At 37.9% G+C, this 26,015-nt stretch overlaps 1 protein-coding gene across 1 annotated transcript in view; it reads left to right on the top strand.

Annotated features, from left to right (window-relative positions):
- Positions 1-26,015, top strand: part of ttll7 (tubulin tyrosine ligase-like family, member 7) — a 120,220-nt gene that overhangs the window by 69,327 nt on the left and 24,878 nt on the right. Inside the window, exons 12-15 of the mRNA XM_055017778.1 lie at positions 2,325-2,411; positions 9,875-10,103; positions 13,268-13,563; positions 17,162-17,296. Of these exons, the coding sequence (XP_054873753.1) occupies positions 2,325-2,411; positions 9,875-10,103; positions 13,268-13,563; positions 17,162-17,296 (747 nt within the window). The remainder of the gene's footprint in view (positions 1-2,324; positions 2,412-9,874; positions 10,104-13,267; positions 13,564-17,161; positions 17,297-26,015) is intronic.

Raw genomic sequence — 26,015 nt, forward strand, 5'->3', positions numbered from 1 at the left:
ATATCTTTAAAATATGTCTTAAAAATAGAAATAGAAACAGAAAAATGTGACCTAAATGTCAAAATATGTCCTAAAAATAAAAAACAAGTATAAAAATATGGCTTGAAAATATAAATGTAAATATGTCCTAAATATATATGTAAGTTTAATAATATGACCTAAAATGTAAACAGAAGCATAAAAATATGAACTACAAATAAAAAAAAAGGCCTAAAAATATAAACATTGCAAACAAACGCCTGTGAAGTCCAGCTCTTTCATCCCTCCATCTTTTTTAATCACCAGAGTTTATTTTATTATTTCCTCCCACCTCTTGTGACTTCACAGCCACGACAGAAACACTGCCGGCCATATTTGTCTAAATACCTCCATTTTTACAGTCCTCATCAGAGCAGCCAGCGTTTGCAGATGTATCTGCCAGACGCACGGATAGAAAATCAGACAGTTCTGCTCAGCACAGTTGCAGAATTTCCCTCAAATATGTTGAACATGTTGGTTTGTTTTATCTTCTGTCCAGTTCATCCCAAACCAGGCTGGCAGGTTGAAGTCTGGAGTCTGGTTCAGCCATTGTCTGGTTCTCTTCGGAGGTGGTTCGGATGCAGCCTGTGAGGTTTTGGGTTTTTATCTTGCTGGAGGACAGATTGGTCCAGATCCTGGTCCAGTAGATGCAGTAAAACAGTCTGTTCTAACTCTGTGTTTATGCAGACAGAGGCTGTGTTAAGTTTTTGCATCAACTTTCAAGGCTTAATTTCCTTCCACCGCTGCAGAAAAGCTGTGTGTTGTTCACCATCTCCTTGTTCCCAGCCTGAGTAAAATTACTTCTGAGCTCTTTGGTTATCATTTATTTACTCATATGTTAAATTATCTGTTTGTTCATGTTGCATTTCTGTTACTGGAACGACAGTTTTACTGTTCCAGTGTTAGGTTTGTGCTTCTCCTTTGAGAATCCGTTATTCTCCGTTATTTATAGTATTACATTTATAATGAAGTGTTATTTATGAAGTGTATTTCAGGAAATATCAGAATCAGAATTACTTTATTGATCCCAGAGAGGAAATTGCTTCTGTTACACCTGCTTCCATTCAAAATCAGAAATATAGAGTAGAAAATATATAGACAAACATAAGTACAAAAAAAGAACTAAAAATATAAACATAAGTAGAAAAATATATCCCAAAAATATTTAAAATATGTACGAAAAACATAAACATAAGTATGTCCCCAAAATGCAAGCATAAGTAGAATTGTACGTCCTAAAATATATTTTAAAAATCAGAAGAATATAAACATAAGTAGAAAAATATGTCCTAAAACTATATTTAAAAAATTCTGAAAAATATAAGCATAAGTACAAAAATATGTCTTAAAATTATTTTTTAAAATGTGCTAAAAATATAAACATAAGTATGTCCCAAAAATACAAACATAACTAGAAATATATGTCCTAAAAATATGAGCAAGAATATGTCCTAAAAATATAAACAGAATTTTGAAAAATATGTCTCAAAAATATTAAAAATATGTGCTAAAAATATGAACAGAAGTAGAAAAATCTGTCCGAAAAACATAAAAAATGCCCCCCCAAAAAATGTGCTAAAATTATAAACCTAAGTAGAAAAATGTCCTAAAATATATTTTAAAAAATCCTAGAAATATAAACATACGTAGAAAAATATGAACTCAAAATATAAAAAAAATGCACTAAAATATTTTAAAAATATGTCTTAAAAATATAAACATACATAGAAAAATATGTCCCAAAAATATTTAAAAATATTTGCTAAAAATATAAACATAAATAGAAAAATGTGACCTAAAAATATAAACATAAGTAGAAAAATGTCATAAAAATATAAACATAAGTAGAGAAATGCAAATACGTCCTACCTAAAAATATAAAAATGAGTAGAAAAATATGTCCTAACAATACAGTATATGCTTATACTGTTTCAATATAAGCTGAAACAGAATAAAAGCATAAATGCAGAATGTACTTTTCCTAAGAAAATAAAGTATAATAATATACAGTGTAATAAGTGGTGTGCTGTTGCACATTTTTGAATGTTCACTCCAGAAGTGAAATGAAAACATCTGAAAAACATGTTTTAACTCTGAAATCTCCCTCATCTTCAGCTTTTTGTGACCATGTGAGGTCATTTACTGCACTTGAACTTCTTACATTAAATAAAATTGCCAAAACAGGGATGTTTGAATAGTAGTCTACGAAGCATCAGAGCATTTTAATCGATCTTACTGGTGTATCAGGAAGATTTAACTAAATTCTCCTTGTGCATATTCTCATCTAAGTGGTGTTTTGTGTGCAGGAGGAGGACATTTTGGACCTGCTGGAGCAGTGTGAGCTGGACGATGAGAAGCTGATGGGCAAATCCTCCCGGCAACGAGGCCCTAAGGTGAGTGAGAGGGGAGGGATGAGGGGAGGGGAGAGAGGCAACGAAACTGAGAGGGAGTGGAGAGAACAGGGTCCACAGGCCTCCTGGGACCCAAAGGAAAAAGTGCAAAGAAGAGAGTGTCAGAGAGAGAAAGAAGGAGGGAGGCAGGTAGTCAGATGCCTGGAGCCAACGTCCACAGAAAGCACACGGCGTGGTTCAGAAAAATAAAGAGAAGGGGGTGGCAAGAGAAAGAAAAGAATCAGAAAGAGGCCCAAGGAAAAGACCCGACTCCCCCAGGGGACGGCTGTCAGCTCCGGCTCTCTCCCCGCTATCTTTCTTTCTGTCTTTTTCCTCCCTCTCTCCCTCTGTCACATGCACCTCTATGCCCCCTTGATTTCCCACGACAGCACATTACTCCCTCCATCACCTTGCTTCAGTCTCCTCCCTTCACCTTTCCATCCCTTTCCCCCTTCACATCTACATCCGTCGCTCACTCGGCGGCTAAATTGGCTGTAACGCTCAAAGAGTGCGTTAGCGACTCGACAGGGCAGTGGAGCGCCGCATTAGCGAGGCCTTAGCCGGAATGAGGACTTGTTCAGACACAATCACTGTTGTCCAAATTAATCTGGGCCCCGTCAGTTTGGATGTTGCCGAGTGAGTGTGTGGAGAGAGAGAGACGTCGGCGGCGGAGGGAAGAAAGCGCTGTGACGGATAGATTCTCTCCTTGGGGTGTAGCGCTCACAAGCCATCTGCCGAAACCGAACCGACGAGTGTTTGAAAGCTAGACGAGAGGAGTGAGGCAAAGGGATTAGAAACAGGATTTCTGAGCGGAGGAAGGTTTTGCCGTTTGCTGAGGAAATGTTCAAGTGGAGAGGACAAAAGGCAGAGAACAAAGACAGGCTGGGAGTGAAATGGAGAAAGAGAGCTAGCAGAGCGTCCTCAGGTTGTCTTTCTCTTTCACCGTCACCTGTCTTTGTAGCTCCAATGTTCTAATTCTGATTTACAGCTGATCGCATTCGCTCCTCGTCATCTTGCCATCTTCCCTCCGCTCTGTGTTTAGCTGGATATCACCAAATCACTCTTACAAGCTTCTTCTCTTCACTGATAATCAGCCTGAACAATTATCAGAGCTGACGTCTGACATTTTCCTAATTATCGGCATCAGAATCAGAAATACTTTATTGATCCCTGAGGGGAAACTGCTTATATTGTAGTTGCTCCCATTCAAAGTCAGAAATATAAACAGTACAAAAAATAGAAAAATAAGTAAAATTATAAACATATGTAGAAGCAGGTTACAGGAGGTCCTCAGTTTATGACGTCCTCGACTTACGGCATTTCTTTATGTTGAAACTGGTTACGTGGAATTAGTTGACGAGCAGAGCGGACTAATACGTCGTCATGAGGCGCTAAAAGAGGTAGATGACTTTGTTTCCATTTGCCGGTTGTACGCCACATTGGATTGTGCTATACACTGGACGCATAAGAGAGTGCGAGTTCTGACTTATGGTGAAAATCGACCTACGTCGCGCCATAGGAACAGAATTCGGATGTAAGTCAAGGACCCCCTGTAAGCATTAATGTAAAATGTGCTTTTTATTTTCACATTATCAATAAATCAAATGCTAACAGACACTACTCACAAAAACTGAACAAGACGCACAAACTACAAACCAGGATATTAGCTGAATTCATTTTGGCTAGGCTATGCTAACAGCTAGCAGCTAACTTACCTTGACACAACTGTAAACCATCTGTATTTATATAGCTATATACTATAGCTGAAATGATACCCAAAGCGCTTTACATTATACATCACATTCACCCATTCACACACACATTCACACACTGATGGCGGAAGCTGCCATGCAAGGCGCTAACCAAGACCCATCAGGAGTTAGAGGTTCAGTGTCTTGCTCAGGGACACCTGGACATGAGCTCTCCAGGCCAGGATCGAACCGGTAACCCTCCGGTTACAAAACGGCCACTCTACCCACTGAGCCATGCCGCCCCACTGTCTCCCCACTGTGTCCGAAATGAGTCACTACACACTATATACTGCGTTCTTTGCTAGCAGAGACACAAACCAGGACATTAGCTACTTTCTCTTTGCCGATGGCTATGCTAACAGCTAGCGTCTAACTTACCTTGAAACAGAGTCTAGAAAACAATGGCTATTTCCGAAATCAATCACTACACACTATATAGTATATTCTTTGTTAGTGTTCTCTTTGGTGAAAGGCTAATTAAATATATTAAACCGATTAAAATATAACGTAATGTATATAGCTTCCAAAATACAACTTTCCAATAATTGTATCTGCTCTGAAAAACCCAATCGATTGATCCCTTCTCCTCACTCATATCCAGAACTTCTCTCTCGTCTTTTCGTCTTACTCTCTGCTGTTTATTCACGGCCTCTTCTTGCGTCATTTTCTTTCTGCTCTTGTGTCCGGAATCCTTTCTCCTGCATTCATTTCCGTTTCCGTCTATTCAGTTCCTCCTCTCCGCCGCTGTGCTCGGACTCACCTTGTCCTCCTCTTTATTTTCTCACCCCATCAATCTGACGTTCCCATCTTTCCCTTTTATTCTCCTCTCATGTGTTTAATCTCTCTGCGTCGCTATCCTCCTCCATCGCTCACCCACTCGGCTGCCCGGTGGTGACTTTGTAAGCCCTGTGATCACTTCCTGCCCATTAGTTTGGGAGGTCTGACAGCAGCCCGAGCCGACTGTTGAATAACAGATGTATTAATGCTTTATTAATGCTATCAATGCGTACCTTTCCTGGATGTGAGCGAGACACTAATGAACTGCGAGAAAAGAAAAAAAAGTGTTTATGAATTCAAACATTGCTGTTGAACTTATATGTTAAGTATTTTCACCTTGCTGTCAGAGAAGTCTATTCAACAGCAGTAATTTTCTTTTCAATTAACACAAACAGATGTAAAACACTTGTTATTTCAGAATAAAGCACCCTTGCATAGGGGTCAGTACATATAAAATCGACTGTGTTTGAAAGAAGTTCCCCCCCCCCCCCGACCTCCTCGGAATCAGCTGATTTTGTTTATCTGCAGATTTTTTTTTGTGTATTTAATGAAGCCATACAAAGCTTTACCTTCATACTCATGAATATTTTCAGTGTTACAAGCCCTTGAGGTACACAGAGGTGAGCCGCAAGTTTTTGCTTTTTAATTTGTGTTATTTTTTCCATAATTTCTGAGCCTCATAAGTACAGGAGATAGAAAGATTCAATTTAAAGTGATGAAAAGCACATTTGAGTTCTGTTGAAAACTGCAACTAAATCAATTTTACTTCCACTTCAGGTGTCACAATCTAAAGGTAAAATCTGTTTTTTCTTCAGCACCATTTATTAAATTACCAACTTTGACCATCAATGTCATGGGATATATCATAGATTATCAGGAAAACTGCAAAACTATATTTAAAGATTGTTTTACACAGAATGAATGTCTAGAAATTGATCCTGGCATCAAATTTAGGTAAAAATAAGATCTTTCATTTTCTAGAACTTGCTCTGACCAACCACCTATCACACCTGCTGATATGAGCCTTGATATGAGCCTTTTTCAGGTTTTCTCCAGCCTCATATCAGCACACTACCACTTCCATACTTAACTGTCAGGACTATGCATTCACTGTGGTAGTCCTGGTCAGAACAGACACAAAACCACCACAAAGAGACACAAAACCATCCTTGAAAGTTTACCCAGAATGCAGTTTTGAACATTTTCTCATCACACTCCCACCTCCATACTTTACTGTGAGGACTATGCATTCACTGTGGTAGTCCTGATCAAAAGAGACACAAAACAGCCATAAATAGACATAAAGTGACCACAAAGAGACACGAAACCAGCCTTTACCCAGAATGCACTTTTTCAGGTTTTCTTCAGCCACATATCATTCCACTCCCACCTCCATGCTTCACTGTGAGGTCTATGCATTCACTGTGGTTGTCCTGGTCAGAAGAGACATAAAATGACCACAAATTAACACTAAACTGCGACAAAGAAACACAAAACCATCCTTTAAACTTTACCCAAAATGTACTTTTTAAAGCTTTCTCTGTTGAATTATCAGAAAACAGAAACACATTCAGGGTACCAATGATTGTTTCTATGACTCTATGTCATAGACATTAAACTGCTGCAGTTTTACTGTTTACGATACATCCCATAATCTTGAAGTTAAAATTTTCAAAAAATCGTGCAATGCAAAAATTGGATTTTGGCTTTAGATTGTGACGCCTGGATGGATGTAAAACTGATCTGGTGTCAGTTTTCACCAGAACTCAGATGTGTTTTTCCTCCTAAATGTCATGTGTCTATCTGCTGGACTAATGAAGTTCTGCTCAGAAATGATGGAAAAAGTCCATTAAAGAGTGATAAATCTGGACCCACCTCTGTGGACTTCAAAGGCCTGAAAATATTGATAGTATGACGGTAAAACTTTGCATGGTTTCATTAAATGTACTAGTTAAAGAATCAACTGATTGTGAAGAGATCGGGGGGGATGTGTTCAGATTTGGTAGATTTGATATGAAATTACTCATTTGAATTACGTGATTTGTGTGTGGTTAATAAACTCAGAGGTAAAATTGACATAAAACTGATTTGGTGGCAAGTTTTAACAGAACTCAAAACTGAAAATTTAATGTGTCATCTGCTGTAATGATGAAGTTATGAGGCTCAGAAATGATGGGAAAATAATGCGTTATATTTCATCCAACCCCTCTGTACTTCTAGCTCCTGATAATCTGATAATAATCATAGGATGAAGGTGAAGTTTTACATGGATTCATTAAATATACCAAAGTTATTGTAGCTTTAAAACCAGCTGATTGTGAGGGGGTCAGGTGGGAGATCTGACTGAGTCTTCATGGATTTTTCGCATCTAATGAGATTGAATTAGCTCAAGGTATGAAGCCAGTCGTGTTCCTATTTATAGCGGCAGCCTAAAAGCTGTGTAATTGTATATTTGTACTAAATAAACCCGCAGACACACACAAGTGGGCTGCACGTATCACCACCAGGTGACAGATGGTAATGGGCTTCAGGTGAGGGGAGGTTGACAGCGACTTCATATTTAGGTTTGTGTATTCTTGTGTATCCTTGTGTCCTTGTGAGTCCCTGTTGGAGGTGCAGACCTTTAGAAGGAGGACATATTTTCCAAAATGAGGTCAGTTTGGATGGTTTAGGGTTAGGAGGCAAAAGAAGTCAGTGTTTTATCTCCTGAGGATAAAAGCTCAGAGATGTTTGTGTAAATGAGACTGTCTTGTTGGTTTATTCTGTGTGTGTGTTTATCCTGTTTGTACCTGATGCCTAATCTGTGTGTTTATTCATGAATCTGTGTTCTGTATGAATACATGTACATTTCTGCTGTTCTGTATGAGCATGTAGGGGAGAGCGGGGTAAAATGAGACAGTTATTACTTGAGGTGTCGTTACAGTGGAGGCATCACAGTAATGTCCAATAATAAAACATGTATTAGGAAATTGTTTTGACACAGAATGAATCACGCCTATTAGATGAGCCTGGTGTTAAATTTAGGTCAAAATAAGACCTTTCTTTGTGTATAACTTGTTCTGACCAACTGCCTATCACACATGTTGATATGAGCCTTTAAAGTTTACTCAAAATGCACTTTTTCAGGTTTTCTCCAGCCCCATTTCATCACACTGCCACCTCCATGCTTCACTGTCAGGACTATGCATTCACTGTGGTAGTTCTGGTCAGAACAGACAATAAACAGCCACTGAGAGACATAAAATGACCGCAAAGAGACACAAAACCACCCTTGAGTTTACCCAGAATGCACTTTATGAAGTTTTCTCATCACACTCCCACCTCCATGCTTTACTGTCAGGACTATGCATTCACTGTGGTAGTCCTGGTTAGTAGAAACACAAAACAACCACAAATAGACATACAATGACCACAAAGAGACATGAAACCAGCCTTGAAAGTTTACCTAGAATGCACCTTTTCAGTTTTTCTCCAGCTTCATATCATCACATTACTGGTCAAGAACAGACACAAAACGGCCACAGATAGACATGAAACAACCACAAACAAGCACAAAGCCATCCTTGAAAGTTTACCCAGAATGCACTTTGACAGGTTTTCTCATCACACTCCCACCTCCATGCTTCACTGTCAAGACTATGCATTCACTGTGGCAGTTCTGGTCAGTAGAGACAGTAGAAACTGTTTTTAAAATATGGCTTTCCAAAAATAAGTGTTTTCTTGTCTCAACTTGCACCCAGCAAGGGGTAAATTGAGCCTTTATAGAAAATATGTCGGGGTAAATTGTGCCATCCTTTATGTTGAAGTAAAATTGAAAATTGTATCCCTCATATAATGCAAGATCTGTTTCCATTAGTTCATCTGAGACCTGGTGGACAGATCATGTTGTCTTGAACCCTGTTCTGGTTACTGATCAGTTTTTTTTTTTGTCCATGAATCTCTTCAAAGTCGATCTTCATCTGCTACCATGGACTTCCCATTTGTTACTTCTCCTACAGCTTGCTACAAATACTTAAGAGAAGTTAAAGCCCTGTCTGTCTTGTACTGGTCTCAAAATTCAAAAGAAACATAGTTTTGGTTATAAAATGTAAAAATCCGATATAGAATTACAGTAATGTCATTATTTACCAGGGCTGTGCAGTGGCTCGGTTGTTAGCACTGTTTGCCTTGAAACCCTCAGAGAGTGCGGTACTCCGCTAAGGCTGCTCAGTCGTTGTATCATTTCCGACAGATGAAATCTTTAATAAAAAATGATCTTGCGCTTAGCACAGGCGTGTGTTGTGCATGTGTACGTTATGTACGGATACCGAATCGCGTAACCTAAATATGTTGTGGGTGGCGGGAATTGATGGGACTCAGAAACACCCCCACAGTTTAATCAATTGTTCCTTTTATCATTTCCAACGGATAAGTCCTCAGCAGTGGATTTGTTGTAGGATCACAATCATGTGATCGTCAGCAGGCAGCTGACGTAGCGTTCACTTGTTGTCATGGTTACAGTGACGCCGTGCCACTATCTCGCAATGATACAGAAATCTTTAACAAATCTGTGGATCCAGACTATAAGCCGCATCACTGCCAAAATCTAATCAGGTGGTCCTTGTGTCATTTCTGACCTTCCCTGAAAATTTCATCGAAATCCGTTTCCGTCCGTTTTTGAGTAATGTTGCGAACAGACAGACAGACAGATATAGACCAATCGCCACATAACTCTGCTGTGTTCCTTGGCAGAATGATACATTTGAAAGCACAGGTTCAGTGGTTGATTTACCAAAATATCTCCTAAGTGTAAGCCTACTTTTGGCCAACCCTGTATGATGGATTCCTCTTCAATGTTTGCTGACATTACCAGTTTCTTCCACGGTTTTCTAGAAACAAGAGGTGGCTCAAACTAACTCACCATCTCACCCCACTCTCCTCTATGTATGTCCTTTCCAGCCGCTGACCGCCATGCCGGAGTGCAGTCAGACGCCCAGACGTCAGAGGCCGGACTACCTGGCCGACTTCAGCAGCGGCAGCAGCGCTGATAACTCCTGCACCTCTTCAGACGAGGAGGAGGAGGAGAAGAGGAAAGCTGGAGGAGGAAGAGGCGGAGAGAAGAGAGGGGAGAAGAAAGTTTCCTATGACCTTGGGGAGACCAAGGAGAAGAACTTGGCTGAGCGCTCAGGTAGAGCGGCGTGCTGTGTCAAAGTCTTTATTAGGAAGCCAGAGTGTGGAGGTTTGACAGGGACCTTGTTTTCTGTGATCTTCGCTGTTTACTTTGTTTTGTGCTCGCTTGGTTTCTCCTCATTTGTTCCTAGTCTCTTCCTTCTGCCCTCTTTTCTCTCTTTTTTTAGCCTAATAGTTTCTCAGATGTGTAAATGTGAAGTTTGGCGCCTACATATCTACACATTTTTATTTGCATTGTATCCTCAGTTGACTATAATAGACGATGAAGTGCAGACAGGACTTACATCAGGAGCCTTTATGTAGGGCGTCCCTAAAGTCTGGGCACACAGGAAATCTCATGAACTATAATGTTTTTGCCTCCACAGATTAAATATGGTTTTATCGAAAGGAGAAAGAGAGAGAGTTGAACTGGTACTTCTCAGTAGACGTGAACAATGGACATATGGAAAGATAGGGTTTCGGTTAGGGTTAGAGGGTTAGGGTTAGTAGGGTTAGGGTTACGGTTAAGGAAATGTTTTTTGGGGGCTAGCAACAATTTTAGCCATGACCAATTCTTTCATTATGCATTTGGTCATCCAGAACGGGGTTTGTCCATGACACTGTCCGTTTCTTTAAACTTTTTAACCACCTTCATCACCATGGAAAAGCCAAGTTGAATCCTCCTTGGATGACATGCATTAAATCCATCTACTGTCTTTGTCCATCCTTCACATCCACTGAGAAGTCCCAGTTCAACTCTTTCTTCTTTCCACAAAGCCATATTCAATCTGTGGAGCAAAACATTATACTTTCTAGACTTTAGACCACCCTGTATTATGATGCAAAAAGAAACTGAAAGATGCAAAGATGCTGCAGGTTCACACTTAACCAGTTTGAAAACATATATTAATTCTTGCTAGTACACATTTTTAGATATAAAGGCTCTGGCTTTAGCTCTTATATTGCACATGTACACTCACATGTTCATTATATTTCTACATTATGTCCAGAAATATTCGCCAAGTGAGTTTTCGGACCTTATTATTATTGTTTTTATGCATCTTTTCCAACTACAAACCATTTCCTAACATTTTCAGGTAACATCAGATTACACCTGAATGTTAAGGTGTGCACAATTATTTGGGAGCTTCATTAATGACGTAAAATGTGCCAAGAAAATTACATTTACTGACTGAAACATCCTGAACACCACAATTCACTCACATACTTCAGTCTTTCTGCATGTTTTCAGCAGTTGTTTTTGGCACATGTAATGGATGGACTGAATATTTTCTTCCAAAACTCCTGCAGGAATAAATCTGTGGAATTCAAGAAGCCATGATCTTTATGCAGCGCGGTCTACCATGACGTGCATCCAAGCACTTCACTGCTTGGCTGACCAGCAGAGGCCTCAGAGATGACTAAATAATGACCTGGCCTCCTTCCTCACCTGTATTAAATCTCACTGAGAACCGCTGGGTCCTTCTCGACCATGAGATTTACAGCGAGGGAAGACAAAATGCTTTTTATGAGAAGCTTTTTGAAACGATGCGGTAGCTGCTTCAGCAAAAAGTTGAGGGTTAGCAGATCCAGAAACTGGCAGATAGTGGACCGAGGGCTGTTATATTGGTCAGTGAATATATGTGAAAGGCCAAAAACATTTAATTTAATTAGTCAGTTCTAGTTTGAAAGTCAGCTGTTGAGCCAAACTGCTTTAAAATTGTAAAAAACCAAAAAAAAAAGGTGAAAGTAGACATTATAAATTAACCTAAAATGTTTAAATATTGGGGTTTACATCTTATAGTGTTACATATGATGTGATTTAACTTTAATAATTTACATTTTAGGGATTAAAACCCCACAAAAATGTTATAAAACACAACTTTTCTTGACTTACTATACATATTCTAGTGAGTCCCTGCACTATTTGTAACTAAGGAGATTAACCAAACTAACTTGTGCTATTTGATTGTAACGCAGCTGAGAACAAACAAGTGATTTGGTGGAAATTATTCATACAGTTTAAACACAAAAGTCACTTTTTTGTTGTTCAACTTTCAGAGCATCTATCTGCTCGGTGTAAAACTCGCGCCAGATCCTTGAATTTTAATTAAAGTGTAAACAGAACAGCCACATCCTGTGAGACGAGGATCTTTGTGCCGAGTTCTTGAGTAAAAGTGGACCCACACATGCAGAAAAGTACCGAACTGAAAAGCACTCGGCGTAAAGAAAAGCGTCCTGAACTTACAGTGAATAAAAGGTGAAGCTGGAGAAAGAGACGGAGGAATTTGAATGAAACAGGGAGGGAAAAAAGAGCCCCGTTTTTTGTTATGTACCTTGAAAACACCTTGCTTAAATATTCTGTTTTATAGCCAGCGCGATAAGTCTCAAGCATTGCCTCAAATTCACATTAGTCGCATATATCGACTCACTTTCAGCTCTCAGAAGTGAGGGAGAGAGCACCTTTCATAGGCGACCTTGGACAGAAAAGGAAAAATTCTCCGCTTTGCATGGTGTTGCTCCTCAGCAGAGAGGACACTTGCATGAGCTCATTCTAGTTTTTGTTGCAAAATAAGGGACAAAGCTCCTAAAAAAACAAACCAAAAAAAAAAGACTTTTGGACAAAGTGTGCAGAGAGACGGCAACCTTGCCAAGCCCTACTCCATACCAAGCCACCAAGGGGCTGCTGCCACTAAGCCCCATAATGCTGTCATTTGGCAACCTCAGAAGGTGCAGCCGCCACACACACACCAACAAAAACACTAATACACTGGCTGGTGGACGAGCTGGAGGAGTTTCAAGGGTGATACAGAGTGTCAGTGTGGGTTTTCTACTCCGTTTTCCACGTCTAATGTGTGTGTGTGTTTCTGAGCTGCTCTTTAATCCGTCCCCGAACCAGACAGGACGACTGCTTGCTTTCTGGTTTTAACTGCACACGCTGCGGCCGTTAATAACGCGCTCGTCGGACCGCTGGGCCCGGCGAGCCAGAACACGGTGGCTGTGGGAGCTTTAATGCCGCACTTCATCTCTAAACCCACCCGCCGACTGATGGAAAGCAGAGACGACAGCTTGACAGTGACGGGGGCGCCGAGACGGGCTCAGGGAAAGGAAAAGAAATTGAAGTGTGACAGTGAGTCAGTGTTCCCTCCACTCCCCTGTCCATCTCCTGTGTTTCCTCCACAGGTCGCATGCACTTGAAACCTCCAATCAAGTCGCTCAAAGCCGGCGCCGCCCCGACCGCCTCGCCGACGCTCTCCGGGCCAATCAGGCGCTCCATCTCCTGCCCGCGCTCCATCGCCTCCCTCTCGTCGCCCAGCGAGGTGCGAGCGCCGCCTGCCAGGCCGTCCCCCGCCGTCCCCATGGCCACGCCCCTCGTCAGGCCCAGCTCCGCCACGCTGCGCTCCCATTCGCTGAGCCGCAGTGGCTCCGCCCACCGCGTGCCTCACAGCAACAGCCTGGGGACCATCCACTCCAACATAGTAGGAAACTCAGCAACACACTCCCGACTCAGAGTCAGCCAGCACATTTACAAATGTCCTCCCAGTAAAGAAAAAGATTAAAAATGACTTTTATCTTTGCTTTTTTCTGTCTTACTGTATCCCAAGAATCTCTTTAACAGATCCGTCAGTACTGTAGCCCACAACAAAAACCATCTATAATCTCGCCAACTGCTTTAATGTTTTAAAAAAGCAAAAAAAAAAGGTGATGGTAGATGTTATAAATGAACCTAAAATGTTTAAATATTGGGGTTTAGACTGTTTAGTGTGACTTATGGTGTGATTTAACCTTAATAATTTACATTTTAGGGGTTAAAACCCCACAAAAATTATATAAAAACTTTTTGACTTATATACATGTAAAGTCTGAGACCCTACAGTGTTTTTAATTAATCGCATTTTAAAGTCAGCTGTTGAGCCAAACTACTTCAAAATTTGTTTAAAAAAGCAAAAAAAAAGGTGAAGGTAGATGTTATAAATTAACTAACATGTTTAAATATTCAGGTTTAGACCCTGTAGTGGTACTTATGGTGTGATTTTCCTTGAGTAATTTACATTTTAGGGATTAAAACTCCACAAAAAATGACATAAAATCCAACTTTTCTTGACTATAATACATATAAGGTTTGACACCCTACAGTTTTTTTTTTTAAATTAAGCACATTTTAAAGACGCTGTTGAGCCAAACTGCTTTAAAATCTGTTTAAAAAAAACAAAAGAAGTGAAGGTACATGTTATAAATTAACCTAAAATGTTTAAATATTGACGTTTATACCCTATAATATTACTTATGATGTGATTTAACCTTGATAATTTAAATTTTAGGGTTTAAAACCCCACAAAGATGATATAAAATACAACTTTTCTTGACTTGTAATACATACAAAGTCTGAGACTCCTCAGTGGTTTTTAATTAAGGACGTTTTAAAGATGGCAAACAACTTTAAACTTTAAAAAATAACAAAAAAAAAAGGTGAAGGTAGATGTTATAAATTGACCTAAAATGTTAAATATTGGGGTTTAGATCCTATAGTGTTACTTATGGTGTGATTTAACCTTAATAATTTACATTTTAGGGATTAAAACCCCACAAAAATGCAGATTTTTCCATCTTACTGTATGTCGACCCACTGAGAATCTCTCTAACAGACCCGTCAGTACTGTACTTTACAACAATAACCTTCCATTCTGTCGCCATCTGTTGCTTTCCGCCTGCCTCCTCCATTCTCCGCTCACCTCTGGATGGGCTAAAATGGAGCAGAAGCATTTTTGGCATTGAGAACAGAATAAAAGAAGGTCACTGAGTGCACAAAAGGACACGCATTCTCGCATGTTTCCCTGCAGGAATCACACACATATGTGGAGATAAACAGGCGCTGCAGCCGTGTAGCATTAATAACGCTGCATTTTAAATAGATTAAATGTATGTGTGCTGCTAATGCGATGTAAAGAAATAATGATCTGTGACTAGAACAGGTGGTAGGATCATGAATTAATCAGCACTTATGGAGAAACTGCCGGTTCCTGTGAGGTTTACGGCATCCCTGATGAATATATATGACGATAACTAATACACTTTGTACAGTAAAAACACCCTCTTAACATGTTCACACGTAAATGTAAACACGCATTTATGTGTGAGTGCAGATTTATACTGTTTTGTACACCGCCTACATAGAATAGGATTTATAGAATGTGTAAATTAACACCACTGTTAATTAGAAATGGAAATATTCTGTTAATGTCTGTTAAAATATTATTTTTTACGGCAGTGTTTCTGACAAAATCTGATACTGCAAAAAACTAAATCAGTATCAATTTTTGCACCAAATAAGACACATCCTAGATGTTTCTGATGACAATCAGAAAAGCTCCTCTTCACAATTTGACAAAAATAAATGCACTACCGTTCAAAAGTTTGAGGTCTCTTTTTTTTTTTTTTTTTTAAATAAGGACATTTAAGTGACCCTAAACTTTTGAACGGTAGTGTATGTGAATTAAAGTTGCTCTGTTTTAGTTTAAGTTGCTCTATATTAGCTAAAGTTGATCTATATTAGCTAAAATTGCTCTATATTAGCTAAAGTTGCTCTGTATTAGTGAAAGTTGCTCTGTATTAGCTGAAGTTGCTCTATATTAGAGCTAGTTGCTCTAAATTAGCTAAAGTTGCTCTATATTAGCTAAAGTTGCTCTATATTAGTTAAAGCTGCTCTTAAATGATTTAAAGGTGCTCTATATTAGTTAAAGTTGCTCTAAAATGAGCTAAAGTTGCTCTATATTAGCTAAAGTTGCTCTAAAATGAGCTAAAGTTGCTCTATATTAGCTAAAGTTGCTCTAAAATGAGTTGAAGTTGCTCTATATTAAAGCTGCTCTATATTAGCTAAAGTTGCTCTTATTAGCTAAAGATGCTCTAAATGAGTTAAAGTTGAATGTAAAGAATGTAAAAGGTTTAAATCTTGAGAAAGAATAAATATTATTTGTCAGTTTATGATCAGGACTGATGTTGGTTAAATTAGTAACTAAAAGTGGAAAATATTATGAATATATAAAATCTTTATTGAATTTTCATAAGGACATTTTTGTCATTAAGGTAATAGGTGAGCATTTTAATTTAAATATGACACTGCATAGAAAATAATGATCATTAACACATTCTAGACAATAAGAAATATATAAATTTTCTACTTAAATTTTGGAAAATACTCATTATTTCTCATTTTACAACAGTGGCATCATGTAAACGAACTGATATTTAAAGGTTTAAAATCCTGAAAATAAATAAATATTTGTAAGTTATGATCAGGACTAATGCTGATTACAAAATATTAACTAAAAGTTGAAAATATTGTCAATTTCTACAAATTTTTGGGAAAAAAATTTTTTACCAGCACATTATTGTCTTAAGGTTCTGAATGTACTTTTTTAAAAAAGATTTGAATTTTTTTTTTCATTAAACAGTGGGGTTATGTCAACAAACTGGAATTTATCGGGTTTAAATCCTGAAAAGCAGAATAAATATTCATTAAATATAATATTTATTCATTAAATGAATAAATATTATTTGGTAGTTCATGATCAGGACTGATGTTGGTTAAATTAGTAATTAAAAGTGGAAAATAATATGGATAAATAACATCTTTATTGCATTTTTATCAGGACATATTTGTCGTTAAAGTAATGGGTATACAATTATTATATATTATTATAATTAGATGTAAAAATTTTTATATAAAATAATATTTTTGTGTATTTTTTCTTTATTAGGCAGTATGTAAACAAACTGGTATTTAAAACGTTAAATTACGGAAAATTAATGAATATTTAGTATTTATGATTTAGTATTTATGGTGTTGGAATAAAATTCCTCAGTGAAAGTGTAATATTTCATATTTTATGCAAATGTTTTAGACATTTTTGTCTTTAAGGACGTCTATTTTTTAAATAATTGGTACCTGAGGTTCAATAAAAGGCTGTATGTGTTGAACTGTATCTATTTTCTGATAGACGTGTGAATAATAAATGGTGGTATTGGATCAAATATTTATGAATTAGAGTGTTAATATACTTCTGTGTGCGTTTGCAGGGAGAGCCGCTGATCAACCTGCGGAGTAAAGAGCAGGAGGCTGAGCTGGTCCGTCAGACTCTGGCCGTCCTCACTGCCATGAGGATCAGGTTCCCGGGGAAAACCGAGGAAGAGGCCGAGGCGGTGCTGGATGAGGTGGGTGCAGAGGACTGAACGGTTAAAAAGTGTGTGATGTTTCAGATGTTCAGCGTGGATGACTTCTTTATTTATTCACAACCCTTTGGGTCAGTACAAAGAACAGAAAAACAACCTCCAGTATAAACCGTGGCGTTTCCTCTAAGTGGAGAACCATCAAAACGACCTAAAAACACCCAGTTATGGAGAATTCACTCGGCTATCAATAGCATTGGTCTGTTGCTGCCCCAGTTAGCTCCTCTGCTAACGTGACTCGGTTTAAAGCAGAGAAAAATGTTCGTTTTTTCCAACTCCTTCTCGTCGACTCTCAAGCAACTTTAATTAATTTTAGAGCAACCTTAACTAATATAGAGCAACTTTTACTAATATAGAAAAACTATAACTCATTTTTGAGTAACTTCAAGTCATACAGAGAAATTAACCCTAACCTTTAACTATAATAGAGCAACTTTAACTTGCTTTTGAGCAACATTAACTAAAATAGAGCAACTTTGATTAATATAGAGCAACTTTAACTATTATAGAGTAACTTTAACAAATATAGAGCAACTTTAAGTCATTTTTTAGTAACTTTAACTAATATAGAGCAACTTTAACTTATTTAGAGCAACTTTAATTAATATAGAGCAACTTTAACTAATATAGAGCAACTTGAACTAATATAGAGCAACTTGAACTCATTTAGATCAACTTGAACTAATATAGAGCAACTTTAACTATTATAGAGTAACTTTAACTAATATAGAGCAACTTTAACTTATTTAGAGCAACTTTAATTAATATAGAGCAACTTTAACTAATATAGAGCAACTTTAACTTATTTAGAGCAACTTTAATTAATATAGAGCAACTTTAACTAATATAGAGCAACTTTAACTTATTTAGAGCAACTTTAATTAATATAGAGCAACTTTAACTCATTTTTGAGCAACTTGAACTAATTTTAGAGCAACTTGAACTAATATAGAGCAACTTGAACTCATTTAGAGAAACTTTAACTAATATAGAGCAACTTGAACTAATATAGAGCAACTTGAACTCATTTAGAGAAACTTTAACTAATATAGAGCAACTTGAACTAATATAGAGCAACTTGAACTCATTTAGATCAACTTGAACTAATATAGAGCAACTTTAACTAATATAGTGCAACTTTAAATGATATTGGGGTCACTTAGAAATGTCCTTATTGTTGAAAGAAAAGCAGCGGTATTGTAGGTCTGGGTCTGTTTAGGATGAAGTCTGCGGTCTAGAATGTAGAGGATTAAACGAAGCCTCCATCCAGAGAATTTTGCCCTGAAGAATTTTAGTAATTGAATAACTGGAGGAGTCGTTTCAGCGCTACATTATATGATAATGATGTAAGAATGTTGTTTTAAAAACATGTGCATCAGCTTCTAGAGCCTGAAAGGTTTATTTCGGTGTGTAATAGCAAGGAAAGACAGGCACATAAAGCAGGAGAGAACATGGAGAACCAGACTGTATTCCCAGAGCCCTGGGCGACCAGGTGCGGTCACTCTGCAGCCTAACTAAAAGTGACCTCCTGGCCTCCCTCCACAATAGCCTCCTCCGCCCTGGATCTGTTCCCATTGTGTTTCACACGACCCCAGCGACAACCTGTCAACCAGCCCACTCTATTCCCTCCTGCTCCCTCCGATTTATCAGAGCCTCCTCTATTCGTGGTCCGGTGTCCTGGCATTCGGTCTGCATGTTTTCACATCTACGCCTCAAACCGTTACTGAGTTTCTAAAAAGCTCACAGCTAATGGATGCAAGTCGTGTTAATTCCAAACACACAACAGTGTTGAATAATGGCTGCGTTTCTATAAAGCGGCATAGCAACCACAAGTGTGTTTTATTGTTGCTTTCCCCCGACATGTTTTTATGAATTTTATGTAAATTTATAGAGTAGAATAGAAAAAGCTATTGTGGATGTTTTGTCAAGGTAAAAAGAAAAGAAGAAAAGCCTCTCTAGCGAGGCTTCACCTTGAATTCACACCAGAAGAGACACATCGGCTTCATAAAAGTGAAAGGAAATGCGTTCACCCGTCTAGTTTATGCCAGTTCTGACCTCCAGTACTACTGTCCTCAGAGGCAGCCGTCTCTGCACGATTTTATCTGTATATTTTCAGTGTTTTCTCAGTATTTTCTCAGTACTTTTTCTATATTTTAGACATATTTTTTCTGTTTTCTCAGTATTTTAAAAGTATTTCCTGAGGTTTTTTCAATATTTTCTTAGTGTTTTTTCAGTATTTTCTTAGTGTTTTTCAGTATTTTTTCTGTATTTTCTCAATATTTTTAAAGTATTTCTTCAGGTTTTTTTCAGTGTTTTTTCTGTATTTTCTCTGTATTTTTTCAGTGTTTTTCTCAGTATTTTCTCTGTATTTTCTCAATACCTTTTCAGTATTTTCTCAGTGTTTGTCAATATTTTCTCTGTATTTTAAAAATATTTTTGTCTGTATTTTTTCAGTGTTTTTTCTGTATTTTCTCAGTATTTTTTTCTGTATTTTTCAGAGTTTCTCAGTATTTTCCCAGTATTTTTTAAATATTTTTTCAGTATTTTCACAGTTTTTTCAGTCTTTTTGCAGTATTTCTTGGTATTTTTTCAGTATTTTCTCAGCATATTTTCAGTATTTTTAAAATATTTCCTCAGTTTTTTTTTCAGTATTTTCAGTGTTTTTTTCAGTATTTTCTCTGTATGTCAAAAATATTTTCTCAGTTTTTTCTTGTTTTTTCTGTTTTCTCAGTATTTTTTCAGTAATTTCCTTAGTATTTTCTCTGTTTTTTCAGTATTTTATCTATATTTTCTCAGTACATTCTATGCATTTTTTCAATGTTTTCTCTGTATTTCAAAAATATTTTCTGTGTTTTTTTGTGTTTCTTCAGTATTTCTCAATATTTTCTCAATATTTTTTCTGTTTTCTCAGTATTTTCTCAGTGTTTTTTTCGGTGCAGCTCAGATCCCACAGAGCAGGAAGGACAGCAGCCGGCCGGACCGTCTCTGCTCGGATAAATGATGACAAATAAAACAACCAAAATGTTCTGTACACTCACAGAAGTACGCCAGAGTTTCATCTGCTGTTTCACAAAGTCACAGTCGGGTCAAAGTGCGAGGTCCTTCCTCACTCGGCGTCTAAACTTGGGAGCGCTGAAGGTGTCGCTGCTGCAGTCAGATGGACAGTATAGGTGTCGCTCTGTAGGGTTCAGGCTGGAAGGGTCAGAGTTCTCGACCTCACAGAGACGCTCCATATGTTCCTCACGGTCTGTCCGAAGTAGAAAACGCTGCAGCTCCTCTCCTGCAGTTTGCATTGACGGCTCAGGAACACGTCTCCGATTCTGCAAAAAAATAAAATCAAAATCAGATGTTGGTACAAAATAAGACACAACCCAGACTGTGATAATCAGAAAAACTCCACTTCGCAATTTGGAAAAGAGAACAGAGTATCATGTAAACAAACTGGCATTAGAAAGATTAAATCCTGAAAAAGAATAAATATTTGTAAGTAATGATCAGGACAAATTTTTGTTAAAAAAATAGTAAAGGTTATTAATATATAACATGTTTTGAGCAGCACATTTTTGTCTAAAAAATTCTGACGCTGTACAAAAATAATATTAAATGAGGACATTTTCAAAGTATTTAAATCCCAAAAATATATGAATATTTTTTAGTCATGATCAGTTATAATTTTGTTTAAAAAAAGAGTAATTTAAATTTTAAATAATTTTTAAAAAGTGTTTATTGTTTGCTACAGTAAACCTCTCAGTTTATAGAGAATATTGAGCATTTATTATATATTTTTTCTTGAAAGAGAACAGTGCATCATGTAAACCAGCTGGCATTAGAAAGATTAACTCCTCAGAAAAGTAAATATTTCTGAGTCATGATCAGGATTAGTTTTTGTTAAAAAATTTGTAAATTAAAGTGGAAAATATTATTATAACATTTTTTGCAAGATTTTTTGACCAATACATTTTTGTCTAAAAAATTCTGACACTGCACAAAAACAATATTAAATTAGCACATTTTAAAAGCATTTAAATCCTGAAAATATATGAATATTTTTTTGTTATGATCAGTTATAATTTTGGTTAAGGAATTAGTCATTTAAAGTCAAAAATATCATTAACAGTTTTGCGGACGAGGAGGTGTTTGTCTTTGAGGTCCTGTGTGAGTTAATTTTTCATTATCAACTACCATAAAATTGAATTTATAGAGAATATTGAGTATTTATATTAGAAAGAAAACTCGAATTATTGTTATTGTTATTATTATTGTTATTATTATTATTATTATTATTATTATTATTATTATTATTATTATTATTATTATTGTTATTATGAGCTGTATTAAAATTCAGATGTGAGGACACGGGTTATTTTTAGCAGCTTTTATCTGAGTTTTAGCTTCAAACTCCTTCAAACTTTATATTAATTGAATTAAATGTGAAGAGTCTTTCAGCTACAAGACGGTAATTATCGCCGTTATTCGTTTTTTCTTGCATAAATACAAAAAACCATCCGACGTTGGCGTTCCTAATAATAATCTAACGAATGTAAATTTCTTTAGATTAAATCCTAATTGTTGTGATTGACTTTAAAGCCACCTTTGAATATCTGCGTCCTCACAAGAACACCAGAAACCCAAACCTCTGAGTGCGTTGAAAACATCTGGGCGTGTCAGGGCTGCGAGAGACAATTAGCGCCACACCTGTAGCGCTAACGAAGCCTAATGACGGCGCCATGGAAACGGCTGCACCTGTACTGTCGCCTCTGAGCCTCTGGAGAGGACGAGTGTTCAGTTGGCATGAAGACAATCTTTGACGTTTTCTTGCTTTCTGTGAAGTTGAGGTCTAATTGGACTAATGATGTGTTTGTATCTGAGTAATTGCCTCTTTTATCTTTCACTCCAAAACGTCTGTTTTGAGCCGTGGAAAGGTGAAATGTATCAAATGCGTTTTGTTGTGCATTAATTGAGGGTAATTTGTGCGAGCGTTAAAAACAATGTGACAAATGAGCGTGCAGAAAAAACAACAAGACGCTGTGCTGCTGGAGACAGTTCCTCACCTCGTTCAGGAGGTTCACATAGAAAGAGAGAACAAAATAAGGAAAACAGCAACTTTTTTCTGGTGCTTGTTCAATACTGCACTTAAGTAGTTTGTTGTATTTTTGCAGGCACAGCACAATTAAAAGTGATAGCACCACAGTTAGCTAGCAGGGTCATTGCAAAACTGGAGGACATTTTATATCACATTTCAAATAATCCATGTATAAAATCCTAAAACATCCAGCTGTTGTGTAAATCTTCTTGTCCTGAGACCAAATCTAAACTAGAAAAGCGCTCAGAGAGCACAGTACTCCTCCAAGGCTGCTCATTCCCCCATATAGCATTGTCAGAAATGCAGCATTTTTTTTTATTAGTTACTGATGATCAGAAATCACAGCAACATAGAATGCGGTATTTAATATAGATGTACCCACAAACAAAATGACCTTGTGCTGAGCACAGGCATGTGTTCTGCATGTGTACGTTAAGTACGGATACCAAATCACGTGACCTAAATATGTAGCGAGCGGTGTGAATTGATGGGACTCGGAAACACCCCCACAATTTAATCAGTTGTTGCTTGTATCATTTCCGACAGATAAGTCCTGATAAGTCCTCAGTGGTGGATTTGTAGTAGGATCACAATCATGTGATCGTCAGCAGGCAGCTGATATAGTGTTCACTTGTCATGGTTACAGTGACGCCGTGCCGCTATCTTGCAATGATACACAAATCTTTAACAAATCCACACTATGAGCTGCATCACTGCCAAAATCTAATCACTTGGTCCTTGTGTCATTTCTGACCTTCCCTGAAAATGTCATCCAAATCAGTTTGTCCGTTTTTGAGTCATGTTGCTAACAGACAGACGGACAAACGGACAAACGTACGCCCATCATCACATAATTCCACCTTGTTCCTTGGTGGAGTAACTAGTGTCCACTGATTAAACCCAGTCTTTCTGTCCTCTGAAGAGGGAAAGCACAGATATTCACAAAGTATGTGACCATGACAGGTTGCTGCATCATTTAAAATAGATTTTGGGTTGAAAATTCAATGAAGCCGCTTTATTTTTGAGGCTCGGTGTCCTAAGTCCATTTTTATGTACAGAATGTTAAGACCACACGAGGGTTAAAACATTATTACTTGCTGCATCGTGTAAACCAACCATGTGGCTAGAAAATGGTTCTTTTTATGAGTAAATTTAAGTGCAACACAACTGAGGGATAACAGTCAAATAAATAAGCAGAAAAAGTTGTGATCTTTCCTTCTTTAGGACTCTATGTTGTGTGTCAGGAATCCTCTGGTTATTTGTTGTCATGCCGGATATTCCCATGCTCTCGCTGCTACTGCCAACATTACTGTGTACCTACAGGCGCTGTTAAGGCTGGAATATACTTTCCGCACGAACGAGCCGCGCGGAAATCAGCCGCACAGAAATCCATGCGAGAGAACGTGTGCATTTATACTCCGTGCGCGTCTGCTCCCAAACTGCAGGGGGCAGTGCATCTCAAACACACTTCTACCTGGTCTACTCTAGTAATAAACTAGGGAAGAAGAAGTCTGCTTCCAAACTGCAGGGGGCAGTGTAGCTCAAACACACATCTACCTGGTCTACTCTGGTACTAAACTAGAGAAGAAGAAGTTTGCCATTGTTTACACCACTTACAACACGGCATTTTACCGAATAAAAGCATTTCAGCAGTTAGTTTTATTTCACACCATGAATACTTCATAACCCGGTTACCACAGTGATCTCTGTGTGATGAATCGTATAAGTTCACATATTTCTAGACTTCAGCTACGAGTAGGTCCTGGCCCTCCGCCATGTTTTTCCGTGCGGCTCCGTCCGCGTTGGTTAGAAAAATGTGGAGGTGCGCGGAGCGGAAATTTTCCGCACGGAAAAACCGCTGGAGGGGGCGTGGGTGCGAAAATGACGTAATTTTTCCGCACGGAGCCGCACGGACCTCGCGGACGCGGTAAGCATAAAACAAGCTTTATTGTTCCCATGTTGATTCAGTCTACATCTCCTGCTGGAGTTCACACCTCCACGTAGCTCCAGATCCCTGCAAACAGCGTTCCATCAGGGAGCTCCGTGGAAACCAGTGTGCACCGACACTCACAGGGTTTCTACCTCCACTTTCCTGTAGTTTTACACGAACCTGAAACCACATCTTCAGATAAAATTTAAAGATTCACATGATGGAGAATCTCAATAATCACCAAAAGCATCAGACACTTAGCAACAATAAATTCGACATAATTTGTATAATAATACCAAAAAAAGGAGATTTAAATGTCATTTTCACTGTTTTATTTAAGATTTAGTTTGGTCATCAGGGGGGTGGGACAAGAAAAAACTGGCAATTTAGGGGGAACTCCAGACTCATTTGGTAGGGTTAGGACTCAAAAGACAAAAACGAGACAGAAAATGACAAAAACGAGACAGAAAATGACAAAAATGAGACAGAAAATGACAAAAACGAGACAGAAAATGACAAAAACGAGATACAAAACGACAAAAACATCATCAACAGGTTATGCTAGCATGTGTTGGGACACGTTCCATGTACAATCATTATTATTTAAAATATTATGTTGATTAAAAATGTTCCCACACTTACAAGAGACATAAATGAAAAAAAATAAAACCAAAAAAAGGAGATTTAAATTTGATTTGAACTGTTTTGAGATTCAGTTTGGTCATCGGGGGTGGGACAAGAGAAAAATGGCATTTTAGGGGGAACTCCAGACTTATTTGGCATTTTTTAAAAAATATGCTTTTCTCATATATTTTTTTTCTTTTAGATTTGGTCTCAGGACAAGAACATTTACACAACTACTGCATGTTTTAGTATTCTGTATGTGGATTATCTGAAATTTGATGAGTGGGACGTAAAATATCCTCCAATTCTGGAATGACCCATTAGTTTTACAGTTTTAACTCCTGGATGTCTGAAAAAATCTGATCTATGACCTGCTGGTCGCTGAAATCTAGAAACTGCACTCAACAGAGAAGTCGTGGTGCCGTCAGTGTTTCACTTTTTCTAATGTTGGGGTCACTCTAGGAAAAGTTGAAAAAAAGTCATGTCGGAATTTTCTCTGCTGTTAAACATTGTGACCACGTCAACACGAATGTTAAATGCTGTTGTTCGATAACAACATGTTCCGAAATGTTGCGTTGCAGCTCTATCTGTAATATTTCTGTCATGTTCGAACACGAAACTTTCCAATAACAGGTACCGATACGATTAGATTAACAGATCCACTAACCCGGCAACACTGTAGATTTCACATCTGCGTCGAAACATCTGCCAGGATGAAGGTGTTGACGTGGTAATGAGCTCCAGAAATAGTACATTTAGCAATATATATATTTTTTCTCTGTCTTCTGAGATGTTCTTGTGGTTTTAACACTAAAAGAAAGCCGTTTATAAGTCGAGCCGTCCTCCAGGTTGCCGCTTTCTGGTTTGGCAGTGACAAGTTGCTGTAGAGCAGCATAATGAGTACAGAGGACCTCTATAGAATAAGTTTCACCAGGACTCCCAGACCTGCAGGTGTCTTTCCAGCCCTGTCTGCTGCTTGTATTATTGGTGTTTTTGGCAGTGATTGAACAGTACAGGAACAATGTCTGTCCCATAAGAATACTGCAGTTACACCGAGTTTTGACAGA

This window comes from Amphiprion ocellaris, chromosome 2 (assembly GCF_022539595.1).
Source record: "Amphiprion ocellaris isolate individual 3 ecotype Okinawa chromosome 2, ASM2253959v1, whole genome shotgun sequence".
NCBI classification, from domain to species: Eukaryota; Metazoa; Chordata; class Actinopteri; family Pomacentridae; genus Amphiprion; species Amphiprion ocellaris.